This window comes from Alligator mississippiensis, chromosome 2, assembly GCF_030867095.1.
Source record: "Alligator mississippiensis isolate rAllMis1 chromosome 2, rAllMis1, whole genome shotgun sequence".
Taxonomy (NCBI): domain Eukaryota; kingdom Metazoa; phylum Chordata; order Crocodylia; family Alligatoridae; genus Alligator; species Alligator mississippiensis.
Window position 1 is genome coordinate 103,421,049 of NC_081825.1, and position 14,357 is coordinate 103,435,405.

Genomic DNA, 14,357 nt, shown 5'->3' on the forward strand with positions numbered 1-14,357 from the left:
AATCCCTAACTGCTGTCTTTTTCTGCATAAATTGACTTTCATAGTACTAGGAAATGTTAAGTATGCTCACTTAAAATAAGATTCAAAATGTTGCCATAGGAAAAAGAATGCAACAGTCTTTTTGAATAATGATTGAGCATTTCCTCTTGAATTATTACCAAGCATTTATTTAACCTTGCATGTAGGAAATAATGCAGCTTATGGAGTAAGGTTTGGCTTTATACAAAAGTATTAATTTTATTTACATGTCGTTATTTTCCTCTAGTGGCCACACAGTGAGAGGTTATCAAAGATAACTACCTTGAATTTTGAGGGATGTTATTTTATTTACCTTTCTTCCCATTACTTTTGTCTACTGACTGCCTTCCACTTGCAGTGGGTAGTTCAGGCCTCTTTTAAGTCTGAAATAATAGTATGAGCCCACACACAATGCAGGTGGTGTATCTGAAGGAATAAGCGCAGGAGTTTTAGTAGCCTGTCAGTTCTAACTTGCCTTTGACACTCACTGGCTTTGGGGGCCTTGGGCAAATCCTTCTCTTTTCTGCCTCAATTTCCCAAGCTCTAAACTCAGAACAATAATCTTTCCTGTCTGTCTCACTGTAGGGATTATTTAGTTAAAATCTGTAAAGAACTTTGAGCATATGTCACACCATGACCATAAGGCTAGGGGCAGAAATTACACAATCAGAAACCGGTTCAAATCTGTAATACAACAGAAGTTCAGTTTACATAAATTACTTTCAAAATGGCCAAAACCAGTTTAAGATAAATCTGGATGGAAGTAATATCAGCCTTAACTGATTTAGGTTAACTAGGTTTATTGAACTTCTCTCCCAGATCCCCTCCACATTCAAGTTAACTCACAGTCCCCCAGCATCCCAGGATGCTTTGCACCTCCCCCCAGCCCTCCCTCCCACCCCCCCACCCACCCCCCCCCAGAGTGGGTGGGCTAGCTTGGCTGCAAGCTGTCTGCTCCAGCCAAGGAGGGAGGCATGCTCTAGCATCCCCCAGCTTCTGACCTGGGCCACTGCAGGCATGTCGCTGCATTTCTGGAATAAAAAATGCCTGTTTACTTGTTTATCAGTTGAATCTACTCAATTTAAACTAACTTGTGAAGATTGAATCGATTCAGCCTTGGGCTTTATGACTGTACTGAGCCCAGAAGTTAAAAAAGGTTCCTTGTGCTTGATAAGCCACATCCACTGTAATGTTTTCTTTCTGTGATTTAAATGACATTACCAATAATCATTTAAATCAATAATCATTTAAATACATCTCCAACGCTGATCTGTTGAGCAACTCTGCACTAACAGTACATCCTTCAAAGTGGGAGATTTGGATCTGAATATTGAGCTCTGCTTCATACTGTGGAGGCATTTCATTCAAACACTGGGGGGCACAAATGTTACTCTCACTTACAGTTATGTAAATATACTGTGAACAATAGAATTACTGCAACTTTTAGCAGTATGCATGATAGCAGAATTTTGCCTCATTTTGCTCTGTTGTGATTACTGCTGGTTGTTTAACAGTAGTATTAAAGAGAATCTGGAGTAAGTCATGTTTATGTCCTCATAGTAAAAGTAAAACTGCTGTGAAATGAAATTATTCAAGTGAGATGCAGGAATGTTGTTCAGAGATAAATTATGAAAGCAGCTCTGTGGGGCAGTGTTCAACACCCTGTACCTTAAGAGCAATAGTTTGAGCCCTAATCAGGGTTTTTGCTCTTCCCATTACATTCTGTAATCCTTTTCTACCTGAGTGGAAAGGAGAATCCCTTTTATGAGAGGCGGAGGTTGGTTGTATGGAAAAAAACCTTTTCACTTGGAAGTCAGCCTCTTACAAGAAGTTGGTCAGAAATCAACCTCAAGAAAGACAGCCCAGATATTTTAGAAAAGGCTTTAAAATTGTGTCAATTTAGCTCTTATGAGTGGGTCCAGATGAGCACACACATGTGTTTTCTCAGGGACAAATAGAGCAGCACATAATTGAGCCGCTCCTACCTGTTCCCGGGGAACGCCCCTGCATGTGCGCTCTGGCACACGGGAAATTGCCCCAGGTGGGGTAGGGAAGGTTAGGGCCAGCACCTGGGCTGCCCCCAGCAGCCTGACATGGGTTCCTGGGGGCCTCCTGGGGCTACAGTGTTGGTGATCTTACCAAAATTGCTCCAGTTTTGGGGGGCACATGCTGCAGCTACGTATACTGCCCCACCTTTTTTTAAAGCCATTTTTTTAGATACTGGAATTTCCTGGTATCCAATTTTGGCTCCACATTGCATGCAGCTCAGAGAACCTCTTCACATGGGTCACATATGTTTTATAGGCACCTCAAAGCACATGTAGGCACTCATTTGGACATGCCCTATGTGTCCTAATGAATAACACGTAATTACTAGTTAGCATATAAACACCAGTTTCCAGAAGTGAAAAGTGAATGCTGTAACCCCAAGCATGATTTCAGTATCCTAGCAGTGGGAGGGACTAGGGACTAAGAGGGTGTTTGATATGAATTAGCAAAGATTCACGAAGAACATTGCAAAATGCTAGCCTGCGCCATTCTGATTCTGACACAGCTGTGTGAGGTTTCTGAAAGGCAAACTGCAGCAGGAATGAAGCAAAGCAATATGGTGCTGATCCCTGCATGGCAAACAGTGGGATTAAGATGCCTAACAGCTGAAATACCAGAAGACCTACCAAAATATACCAGCGCTTGTCTTTTGCTGCACGAAAATGCACGTGCCTCTGTTCTTCTCATATATGTACGAAGGCATTGTTTCTACTAGCATCATTCCTAGAAAAGTGTGTGAAACACAAAATAACCTGGGGTGGGTAAGGTTGACACAAGTGCTCCCTGTTTACCAGCCTGACAGCTGTGCCTTAGTGGTGTCATAACCCCTTTTACCAGCAAACCATTTCAGCACTTTGTATTTTTGGCTGGGACGACAGCCTTTAATGACCGTGTCCACATTTACCCTTGAGATAAGTCAGAATGCCTCTTTCTAAAGATTTTAGTTGGCAGTTAGTGCATCTGAGAAAGAGAAAAAGGAAAACAAAATGGAGAGAAATATTGCAATAGAGGCAAGTAAATCTTTTTTTTAGGCCTGGACTTTACTGGGTGAATCTGAAGTGAATGTTAAAGGGAAAAGGTCATTATTTATTTTCTCTGTGTGTCAGAGGCAGCAACCAGTCCTCATCTACAATTCACTGCAGTGGTGCTTTTTGTTTTCTTGGGCCTACCCTTTTTATCTAACACTTTCTGTTAATTAAAAAAACTCTTTAGTGTCTATACACTTATCAGTATTTGCAGCTTGCAGTGGTCTTGATGAATACATTTTTCCAGCTATGCCTATTTTTATTTGCAAAAATTATTCATTAGTCAGGTATCTAAAAGAATTTGCAAGGTTTGCATTTCTTCATGCATACTGGCATGGCAGAGATTAGTACAAATTTATAAATAGATGTGTTCTCTGAATTTAGCTTTACATAAGAGAAAGTTCTCTGAGTAGCATTTATTTAGTTAATCCAATGAAATCCTCGAACAGAATTTAATTACAGAAGCAGTTCAGCCTCCATATGAAAGAAAACGGAATCATTTCATTTCCATGCCAGTTTTTTTTTCATCAAGACTTTTTTCCCCATTAAAAATATTGGCAAAAGCCAAGTGATAGGGGTGGATTGGAGCAGAGAGGTTGGGACATAGGGTTCAAGGAGTAGGATAAGGAGATAAGATGGAGGTGATAGAGAATAGAGGATGCAGAAGAGCAGATAGGACAGTATGTTTGGACAGTAAATAGTACTAGAGGGAAAAAGGAGGCAAAGAGAACCATGATGGAGTACTAAGGAGCAGAAGGACACAGGGCAGATACCCTTAAAGTATATTCTCCTCCTTAGCCTGACATTGAGCACTGAAGTCCTGAGTTGACATTTTTCTGCCAGAGGTTTAACTAGCCAGGAGTGTCTAAAACATATCAAGGACTTAGTATCTTAAACTTTATACCTAAACAGTACAAAATGATTAATGTACAATAAGGGGTCATCATCATCTATGATTATCTGGGATAATCTGGACATTTTTTATCACACCAAGGTTACTTGGTGTGATAGCATGAGCTATTGCTTTTTGAAGTTAATAGTCTTTCAGTGTGTGTTTGATCAGGTCCTAAGTGAGGATATAGAAACTGCATTCATCACCAGAAAATTGTGGCAATTAGCAGGGATAGTGTAGTTAAACTACCTGCGCTATGGCAAGCAAATCATGAGGGTTTATCTGTATATGTGAAGTTTAGTCAAGCATCATTTATCCAAACATTGATTATCTGAAAAATGTTTTTATAGTAATCCAAGTCCTAATCCCTGGCATGTATCTACTGCATTGAAAAGTCCTTTGTCTGTTCAGAACCTGGATTACGAAATTACTTTCTCATCCCTCAATTCATTCAGATAAAGAAATGTTGATGTTACAGGCGAAATTTACTTCTGCTGTAACTCCATCTGTGTCACTAGAGTTATGCCTCTACTGTACTGTAGAAATTCTTCTGATATAACAGAAGTCCTTACCCTGCTTCTTATAGTAGAGGGAGCACTTTGTTTCCATTTAAACATTTGATAATTTTAGACACCTGGCATACATTACATTTATGAAATGATTAACCAGTTAATCATATTTTAAATATTTACCCAGCCACCCGTTAATGCAATTAAAGGTGTGATAAAGCAAGAAATAAAGCTAGCACAAAATAAAGGTGTGATACAGCAAGGAATAAGATGTGATAAAGCAAGGAATGAACCACAAAGTTATTATGCAAAATACGTGCAATCACCCTATGGCTAGTTCCTTTCGTGCTATTAATTGAACTTGTGGCCAGACTAATATCTGGTTCCAGCCTTAGGGACCCATCAGAGTCCAGGGCTCCTATGTGCCTTGAGCCTGAAAGCTGCAATCAGTTGCTGCTCCCAGCTACAGGGACACATCGAAACCCTTGATTCCAATACACCACCTCCAGTGGGAGCTGTGCGAGATTGGGTCTCCTGCCTCCAGCTGGAGTCAAGGGTTCCCCTGCAGTCCTGTGCCTGGGAGGACTATCTGTTGATTCAGGCTCCCAGCCACAGGACAGATGGTGATTCCCTGTGCTGGAAGCCTGGACCAGCTGAGGGCTCTAAGTTGTGGGGGGCATGGTGCTGATGGGGCTCTGAGCAGCAGGAGCCCTACATCAGCAATATGGCATAATGTGATCCGATGCTTGATCTCACCATCACACCTCCTACCATGCATGTGTGGCATAGCAGGAAGCACGATTGTGGGAATCTTGCATCAGATCCTATCGTACCTTAAATTGCACATCTTCCAGAGGCCTTAGACATAAATATTTCCTGAGAAGTGTACCAGTGCAGTAGTGGTGCTTCATGTAAGTCTGTAACTCCATATTAAATCTTTTATACTAAATGGTCTGCCAAATCACCACACTTGTGTTGTATCACATTTTAAGAGGCCTGACATTCTTTTAAATAAATTCACAGATTTATTTGATACTTGCCTACATGGAACTGGAATGGAACTTCACTGATAGACCCTTTCTAAGGAAATACAGAGGATAGTTGCTAGAGGATGGTTGAATTATTATGAAGTAGAACAAAGTGATACAACCCTAAGCTAATGGAAACTGATAGGGAGCAGATCCTAGGGGCACAGGATTAAGAATCAGTTGAAGTTCAGTTACACTTAAGTATAGGTTAGGAATTGGGAGGTGCACAGAGCATGTGCATTTGCTGTGCTCAGTGAAATCTAACTCCATAGAGCTTCCTGCATGCTGTCATATCAGGGGATAAGCTACACTCAGTCTTTTTATAGTTTAGTGGTTTTTGAGAATTGAAGACACAGCAGCCTTTTATGTGGAAGCTCACAGAGAAAGAGTGGAGCAGGTACAATGCTACTTTATTAGCTTCCCTACAGCCATTTCATATAAGATGTACATATCACTCTTTAAATCCAAGAAAGAACACCATCCAAGTGACTTATAGTGATGCCACTTTTAGATATGCTGTCATGATACCCCAAAGCAGTGAAGTGAAGAAATGGAACATTTAATGACCTTACTATATACTGGATGTACTCTTCTTTTAGCTAACAGGTCTTTAATCATCTGGGACAGGTACCTGTTTTTGACCTGAGGATGGCTTTGAAAAGTGAGAGTTTGACAATTTATAGCAATACAAAATGAACGGCAGTGTGTGGGAAGGAGGAGCTTACCATGGACAAATTTAACTTCCACTGCACCACTATTCTCTGTAGGGATGTTATTAGTGTCTGATTAGGAAACAATGGTAGGGTCTGACTTTGCTCATTAATTTTGTTTACAATACAGTTATCTTCAGCCAGTGATTTTTCCTGTTTTAAAAATATTAGAGGTCAGTTTTGGAAAGAGAATATCTAAGATTCTTCTGCTGTTTTTCTTCTGCACAGTTTGCAAGGGGTCCAATATGTCTCCAATCTCATATGTGGGACCTTTGTTCAAACACAGCACATCCTATATGTCCTAGTTTGCCATGCTCTAGGGCACAACATGAGTTGGCTTCACATCTGCATTATGATCTTGCCCTGCATTTGGAGTTATATGAGGGGAAAAGGTCTGCTTCCCTGCCAGTCAGTTCAAGTTCTTTGTAGTTTATTTTTCCCCTTGGCAGCAGGGGCTCTTTCTCAGGACTACAAGAGCACACTCTGCTTTGAACAGGTAAAGCAGCAACATTGTGGTTGCCTAATACGTATGCAAGGAACTTATTCAAGCATGACAGCTTGGGTAAATAGGGCCGGTATCGGGTATGCTTCTCTTCCTGTCACTCACAGAAGCCTCTGCTGGGATGGTGTGGGCAACAAGTCCTAGAGCAGTGGGTTGTCCTAGTAGACACTCTGTTCAGATGAATGGAACAGTTTGCAGTTTTCAAAGCTGTGTTACTTTATCACTCATGCTTGAGTCACTTTTTCAAGAGATTTTCCTGGATTGCTGTTATAGCTGTGATGATCCAGGAAACACGTGAGACATGCAAAAGCTTGTCTAAGGCTATCCCATGGGTAGCCAAGCCATAGCACACATGCCACAAGCATGACACCATTGCCCTAGGGTGCAGATTCTATTTGGTATACCTCTAGCGGCAGGGATCAGAGAATTACTTGGGGAGGGTTAGGGCATGTTTGCCAAAAAGGTTGGCTACTATTTGTCTGTCCCAGCTATGCAGTTGATCCAGCAAAAATATCACCCACAAAAATTCTTGCCTTCTGCATCAGTAAATATTTGTTTTACTTATATTGTTGTAAAATATTAAATACTTAAACTATACTAAACTATTTTAATAAAGATAATTAAACTATTATACTTTGTGGTTAATGCTAACTTTCCATTATTTCTCTCTAGACAGAGTTATTTGTGCATGCATTCAAAGATCAGCTGATCAGAAGTGCCCTTTTAGCACTATACACAGCCCGTCCAGGTTGTGTCCTAAAGAAACCAACTGTGCCCAGGAACAGTGTGGAAGAGGGTGGTGATTCACAGCATCAGGACCATCCATCTCAGATCAAAAGGCAGGACTCTATACCTCACCACTCAGAATATGATGAAGAAGAGTGGGTAAGTAGCCTCAAAGCTCTTGCTTGAGGTTCAATCACAAAAAAATATAGCTCAGATTAGACAAATACAAGTGGTTGATATCCATACCACCTCTTGTTAGAGAAAGGACATTTTAAAACTATTTTGCTGATGCCTAATCCTGTTTTGATTCATTGGATTGCTCTTCATGTAGAACTCCACAAAAGTAACCTGAAATAATTTTCTTAAAAGTAATTTATTCACATTTGAGTGCTCACAGCCTACAGTAGTATAGATACTGAATATCTTTGGGTCCAGACAGGAAACTAGCAAGGCTGAACATTTACTTCAATCCTGTTGCCATTTGAACACATATAATCAGGACAAAAAAAAAGTGCGGAATCAGTTTATGCCAAGACAGAGAATAAATAGTTTTAAAATGTGTGAATTAACTATTGGTGAAAGAACCATTTTCCGTGAGAGTCTGCTCTTAGATGCAATCTGAAATTACATAAAGGAATCCAACATAGTTTTAAAATTTTAATATTCTTAGATCTTGCAGTGATTTGTACTATTTCTACAGCTGAGATTTTGTGAATTAATTATTTCAAAAGATGGTCTTCAGATCTGTCTTCTTCCTCACCCTCCCTGTGCCCTCCATTCTATTTCTATTCAGCTTATGCTCTTTTGCTCAGTTGATCACTGTGGTATCAGAGATGCAAAGAACACTAGCCTATTAAATTTTTGTTGTAAATAATTAATTACTTTGCATAAGGCACAGTATCTTCACACCTGAGCTATAAAATCTTCTGTACCAAGAACATGGAAAGAAAAGTATATTTTAAAGAAAGAATAATTCTTTAATAATCTTATAAAGAATAATAATCTATAAAGAATTATAAGACTAATTGGGGATTACTAACCCCAATCATTCACTAATCATAGAATGAAAAACAACAAAGAGAAGTGTGGGGCAGTTCTTTTTATTTGCCAATTAGCTTCAGAGGCTTCAGTCACATTTTTAAGCATCCACCACAACCACAACAGATAAAAACATGCTTTATTATTTAAAAAAATGAAAGCTAAACTTCTCGTCTCTTCACTTGACTCCAACGTCCAGGGTTTTCAGAAACCACCAAACTTCACAAGACTTGTGAAAAAATCATGAGAGTTAAGAACAATGAGAGGCTGATATATTTGTGCAAGTTGAATCTAGCTTTGTTTTACTTATTTATTGAAGCTTTATTTATTTATAACAATGGTTACAAAGTGCTCCCTGTTTTCTGTCCAGTAAATCACTTATGCATGTGTTTACTAAGATGTGTATTAGGTATTTACACTGAAGTAAGTGGGATGATTTGAGTGCTTAAATATTTTGTGAGGCCATGGCCCAAGATAGAAAGTCACTTGCAAAGATGGAACAGTAGGGAGCATCTTAGAGAACATTTTTCTAGCATTCAAGAGCTATCCTCCTCATTATCTTTATGTACTCTGTTTTAATGGAAAATTAATGGCACGTACAGTCCTAATTTTAATTATCAAACTTTCATTAACACAGTGGAAATAACAAAGGGCAAGCATTTAGAAAGTTTAGGAAAATGTTTTCTGTTGTTATAGAAACTTTTAAAGAAATCTATTAATTCATAACTTAATTTCAGACTAAATTAAGCAATCTGACCTCAATACTGTATTATGCATATGATATAATGTGCGATATTCTTCTCTTCTATGTTGATAAAAAAAATATTCATTTTCTTTTGCTATATTAAATGCCACCGATGCTTCTTGCATCTGGGATCTAAGATTAGTTTGCTTGAAATCTGAAATACTGTTGTCCTACCTAATTTAAATCAGATTTACTAAAAATGATCCATTTTGGCTGCTTTAAATAATTATATTATTTTTTACAATGCTGCTGATTTAGTCTGAGTACCTGGCATCAGGAATTCAAAGCTTGATTTTTTTTTTTTAATTAAAGAAAAAATAACAAATCTTCTCTATAAAAGTAGCTTCCAACATTTTTCCTTTATATTCTGTTTCTCACACTGTGTGTAGAGCAACAACTGAAAAAAATAATTCTTCTAACCCTGAATTAGTCTGTGCATCATACAAAGACATTTTGGAAGAGTATGAATATACAGCTGTCTAGTGGTTTTTGAATACATATGAATTAAGAAGCATGCATTTTAAGCTTAGAAATTACTTAATAAATTTAAGTCCTTTTGGAAGAAAAGTTCCTTTTTTGTAATTTTTTTTCCTTATCGTTCCTATCTGGTAATGGGGTTTTACAATTTTTTTTAAAGGATAAATCCAAAATTCTATTACTGCCACTGACTCAAAAACTATGGATTTTTGGGGCTCCTACACAAACTGTGGTCCTAAACAGTGAGGCTATTATACTTTTCTCATGTCAAATGCACGTATTAATATCACACATTTGGCAGCAGTATTGCCTGCCATGTTTCTGTTGAGGTAATTTGAAGAAGTAAGTGTAAGCAGTACTAACCCATTAGTGTTTAAGCAAAAATATTTAACCTGATACTTACAAATTGCTTCTTTATAGTTATTCCCATCTCCTCCTGCCCGCTGTTTCTGTCATCATAGAACTTCCCTGTGGAAAGAAAAAAAAATGTCATGAATAATACAAGAGGAGGAAGTACCCCTTGGAATAATTTATATTCTGCATTTCTGACTGACTTCTTAATGTGTTCTGTGTTATAGTTCCGTGTGGAAAATAATGAAAAATACCTCCCTTCCCCCCAAGTTTTATTTCCTTAATTAAAGCAGAATTTCTAGACAAGTTTGAGTCGAAATATTTAAAAGGAAAACAATATACTGAAAACTCTACATATATATTATTGAACACTGACAATGGGAAATCGTCAGTAGTTTGTATGTAACCATGTTTCTTATTTAAGCTAGGGATAGACATTACACATAAACCAGTTTCAGTGATCAGAAACTGGTTTAAACCTGCAACAGAACAGATGTTTAGTGCACATAAACCAGTTTGAAATAGCTGAAACTGGTTTGAGATAAACCTGGTTGAATGTAGGATCAGACTTAACTGATTTGGGTCAAACCAGTGTATGCAATGTCTGTCCCAGACCCCTTCCTGGTTTAAGTTAAACCAGAGTTCCGCAGCATCCAGGCATGCTCTCTGGGCTGGGCAGGGCTGTTTGCTGGAGCACAGTGGGGTTGTCCGCGCCCCTCTCTTTCCTAGCCAGAGCACTATCACTGCTCCAGCTGGCTGAGGGACTGCAGCAGCTGCCAGGCTTCTCCTTCCCTGCCCCCCTGGCTGCTCAAGCAGGGATCCCTCCTCCTGCCCCTCTCCCACAGGAGGGACCCCAGCAGAGAGACATGGCATCTGGTCATGCCCCCTCCCATGCCAGCTAATGCTGAGAGCTGTCTGTGTGGGTCTTCAATTTCACTGGAACAAAGGGGCAGACAGCTAGTGGCTTGCAAATGCACCCTGCAGATAAGAAGAGCTTGAAACTAATGAAGGCTTGATGGGCTGATAAACTGACTGCAGTCTGTCAGTCTTCAAGAAGGGACAGCAAAAGGTGTTAGAAATCACTTGGTTTCCAGACAGTCTGAAGAAGCAAGGAGACAGAGATTGAAAAGTTCAGTATCAACAGATTCAGGGTCTGGCAACACTCCCACCCCTTGAGCAACTAGCAGGGAAAAGCCTGGTGCTGGAAAAGACCAAAGTGTATTTTTCTCACTCTTACATGAAATCAGTTAGGCACATTTGGCAGGTAACTAATCATGTTAGGGATGCCACCAAGACAGGGTCGAGTGGTCTTATCTCTTAATAAGCTACCTTTACATCATTGGCTTCACTGGAGTTACTCCTGGTTTGTAAAGCTGGTTAAAAGAATGCTGAATCATGATTCCAGGAGGTACCTGCCAAATGTGCCTAACTGATTTCATGTAAGAGTGAGAAAATACACTTTGGTCTTTTCCAGCACCTTGCTACAAAAGCAGAGCACAGCCTTCTGCATACTGGCATTTATGGCATTCAGAATAATTACATTTTTGGAGTGGGAGACGTTAGACAGAATTGTTTTACAGACCCACCTAAAAATTAGAAGCCTTGGAATGCTTGCTAAAAATATTCAGCCTTCTCAGAGGATGAGACCAAGTTCACTGCTGCCCTCTCCAGTAATTACCATGATGTAGGTACACCAGGTGCTGCCACAACAGCTTATGAAAGAGAAACTTCCCTCCCATATCACTTACACATACCACTAGATGTGTATGGGGCACGTACCTTAAATTCCAAATGCCTTTTTAGAAGGAAGAGAGGACACAAAAGCCAAGCTGCTGCTGGACCGAGTTGCAGCCTTGTCTTCTGCAGCTCTTCTCCCTTTCTGCCATTGGCTTGCCTGCCTGAAATTGAAACAGACAGTACTGTCAAGGATACAGAAACCCTGTTTTCTTTTTCTTGACCTTCCATCACCACTCCAAGAAACCTGCTTCCCCAGGTGAGCCCTCTGGCAACCAGATGAGGAATACCTTGCAGTTAGGGAATTTGATTTCAGGAATCAAATGGGATCCAATATCCACTCTTCTGCTACAGAAGATGCCCTTTTTATTGCCGACCAATGCACAGTAAGGGCTTTCAGAAGAGTTTACCTGCTATTGTTGCTGACAGCAGAGACTTGAAGTGCATGCTCCTGTTACTATTCATTATTCCTGTAAGGAACCTTTCTGTGAAGGAACCCTGAAGAGAAAACATGGTGGGTTGCAAGGAAAAGGGGTGGATTGAAAGTGTGATGGGTGGAGACAAATAGTATGGAAAGAATGCATTTTTGAGAGGTTAGAGAGAAAAGAAATTGGATGGATTTCTCTGTGGAGGAGAATAGCACAAATGGATTGTTTAATAAGAAAGTGGGTTTTTTTACTCAAATGGCTGGTGTTTTTTGTCATACGGCTGGCATGTATTTTTTTATGGGAGGTGGGGGCAGGGGAAGTTCTTATTAAAATTTTGATGTACTCATATCTGGGAAGAATGCACTAATATCAAAGTTAGCCATGCAAGGTATTTGGGACAGTTTCTCATATGGCATAGAAAAAGGTCCATACAATAAGGACACGCCTTATTTCTCTCTGGCTCTCCTGTATACACAGAAACTAGTCAAATATATTACACCCAAAAATTGATTTTTCTGTATGTGATTGCTTATGACCTCAAACTAAAAACTATTAGGGAATATTCATGAACTGTTGAGTTAACAGATGATGTAAAGAAGAAAAAATGTATTTATATTAGTTTGTGCAGTAACCAAAAAGGCACATTAATGACTTACCATTGCTTAGGCACATATTTTTTATGTTTATTATATTTTGTAGAATTCCTTTCCCAAAATCACACACTCAGTATTAGTTGAAAATCAACAATATTTTTACATATAGGGCCACACTTTCAAGGAATATTGTGCCACACCCCAGATGCTGTTTTTAAATGTTATGCTTGCATGTGAAAATTGAGTACAGAGGTGTGTAAATGCCTGATTTGCATGTATAATTGTAGAATTTTTCACTCATTTAATTGTATGTGCAGTATTTGACAGTTATTGTCGAGGTCATCTTTGGAAATTATGGCTTCTTTAGCTAGTTAAGTGGTGGATTATTTTCCTGCCTTAGAATTGGCAATTTCCTGTATTTGCAGATACCCATAGAGATTTTCTTCAAAACAGCCCTCTGTTCAAGAAAGGTCCTGAAAGAAGCATTTATTAGGGCTGTGCGAAGCTTCGGGTGCTGATTCGATTCGGAGGAGATTTGGCCCAATTTGGTGGCCGAATCTCCAAATCCAAACTGAATCAGGGGACCAATAAAAAGGTCCAAATCGATTTGAAGCTCTCCGAAAGTTTGTAAAAGATTCGGAGACCTTCGATGATTCAGGCAGCCCCTGCCTGCTGCAGCAGGGAGCTGGAGCTGGACTCGGAGCTGGTAAGTAGGGGGCAGGGGAGGGGGGGGGCTGGAGGAGAGGAGAGGGGACCATGGGGGGACCCCTGCCAAGCCCCATCCCCTGCCTGCTCCCCCAGTCCCCCAAACACCTCCCAACTCCCGCCTGCTCCCATAGCCCCTCCATGGCTGCCCCACCCACCCCAGCTCCCGGGGCTTTAATAAAAGCTCCACTCATGGGGTGCTGCTGGGTGGGGGGGAATCCCTGCTGCCCCCCACTGCCTCACACTGCATGGGGGGCTCTGCACAATCCCTCCGACCCGCCCCAGCTCCGGCCCTTTAAGAGAAAAGAAAACAAATGAAAAAAAACCCCGAACTCGTGAGCTCCTGCAGTGCCCTCAGAGCTTCAGGGGGCTCATGGAAGAGCCCCCAACATGGTGTGGGGCAGTGGAGAGCAGCAGGGATTGCCCCCCACCGGCCAGGAACTGGTGAGTTTGGGGTTTCTTGGGGTTTGTTTGTGGTTTTTTTTTTACTTAAAGGGCCAGAGCTGGGGGGGTGGAGAAAGGGCCTGGGACATCAGGGGAGGGTTGGGGGGCTCATGAAGTCCCCCCCACACAGCGTGAGGCAGTGGGGACCAGCAGGGATCGCCCTCCTGCCCGGCACCACCTGGTGAGTCTGGGCTTTTCTTTTCCAAGTGCGGGGAGCTGGGGCAGACGGGGCAGCCATGCAGGGGTGGGAGAGCGGGTGGGGCATGGGGCCTGTTTGATTCAGACGAATTAATTCGGGACAGTGATTCAAATCGAATCACTGTCCCCCAAATCGGCCAAATCTGAAGGAAATACTAACTGCTTTGCACAGGCCTAGCAGTTAC

The 14,357-nt window shown here is 40.7% G+C and overlaps 1 protein-coding gene and 1 long non-coding RNA gene across 5 annotated transcripts in view; one reads left to right on the forward strand and one right to left on the reverse strand.

Annotated features, from left to right (window-relative positions):
* INPP4B (inositol polyphosphate-4-phosphatase type II B) overlaps positions 1-14,357 on the forward strand; it is a 606,962-nt gene that overhangs the window by 473,873 nt on the left and 118,732 nt on the right. For all 4 annotated transcript variants that reach the window (XM_059722033.1, XM_059722036.1, XM_059722037.1 and 1 more), the window contains exon 17: positions 7,406-7,618. In XM_059722033.1, coding sequence (XP_059578016.1) covers positions 7,406-7,618 — 213 coding nt within the window. The remainder of the gene's footprint in view (positions 1-7,405; positions 7,619-14,357) is intronic.
* Positions 8,359-12,303, reverse strand: LOC109280853 (uncharacterized). The gene is made up of 4 exons (XR_002087300.2): positions 12,215-12,303; positions 11,850-11,968; positions 10,123-10,187; positions 8,359-8,726 (listed from the first exon to the last, which is right to left on the reverse strand). It is a non-coding gene; the product is annotated as an uncharacterized LOC109280853 (long non-coding RNA).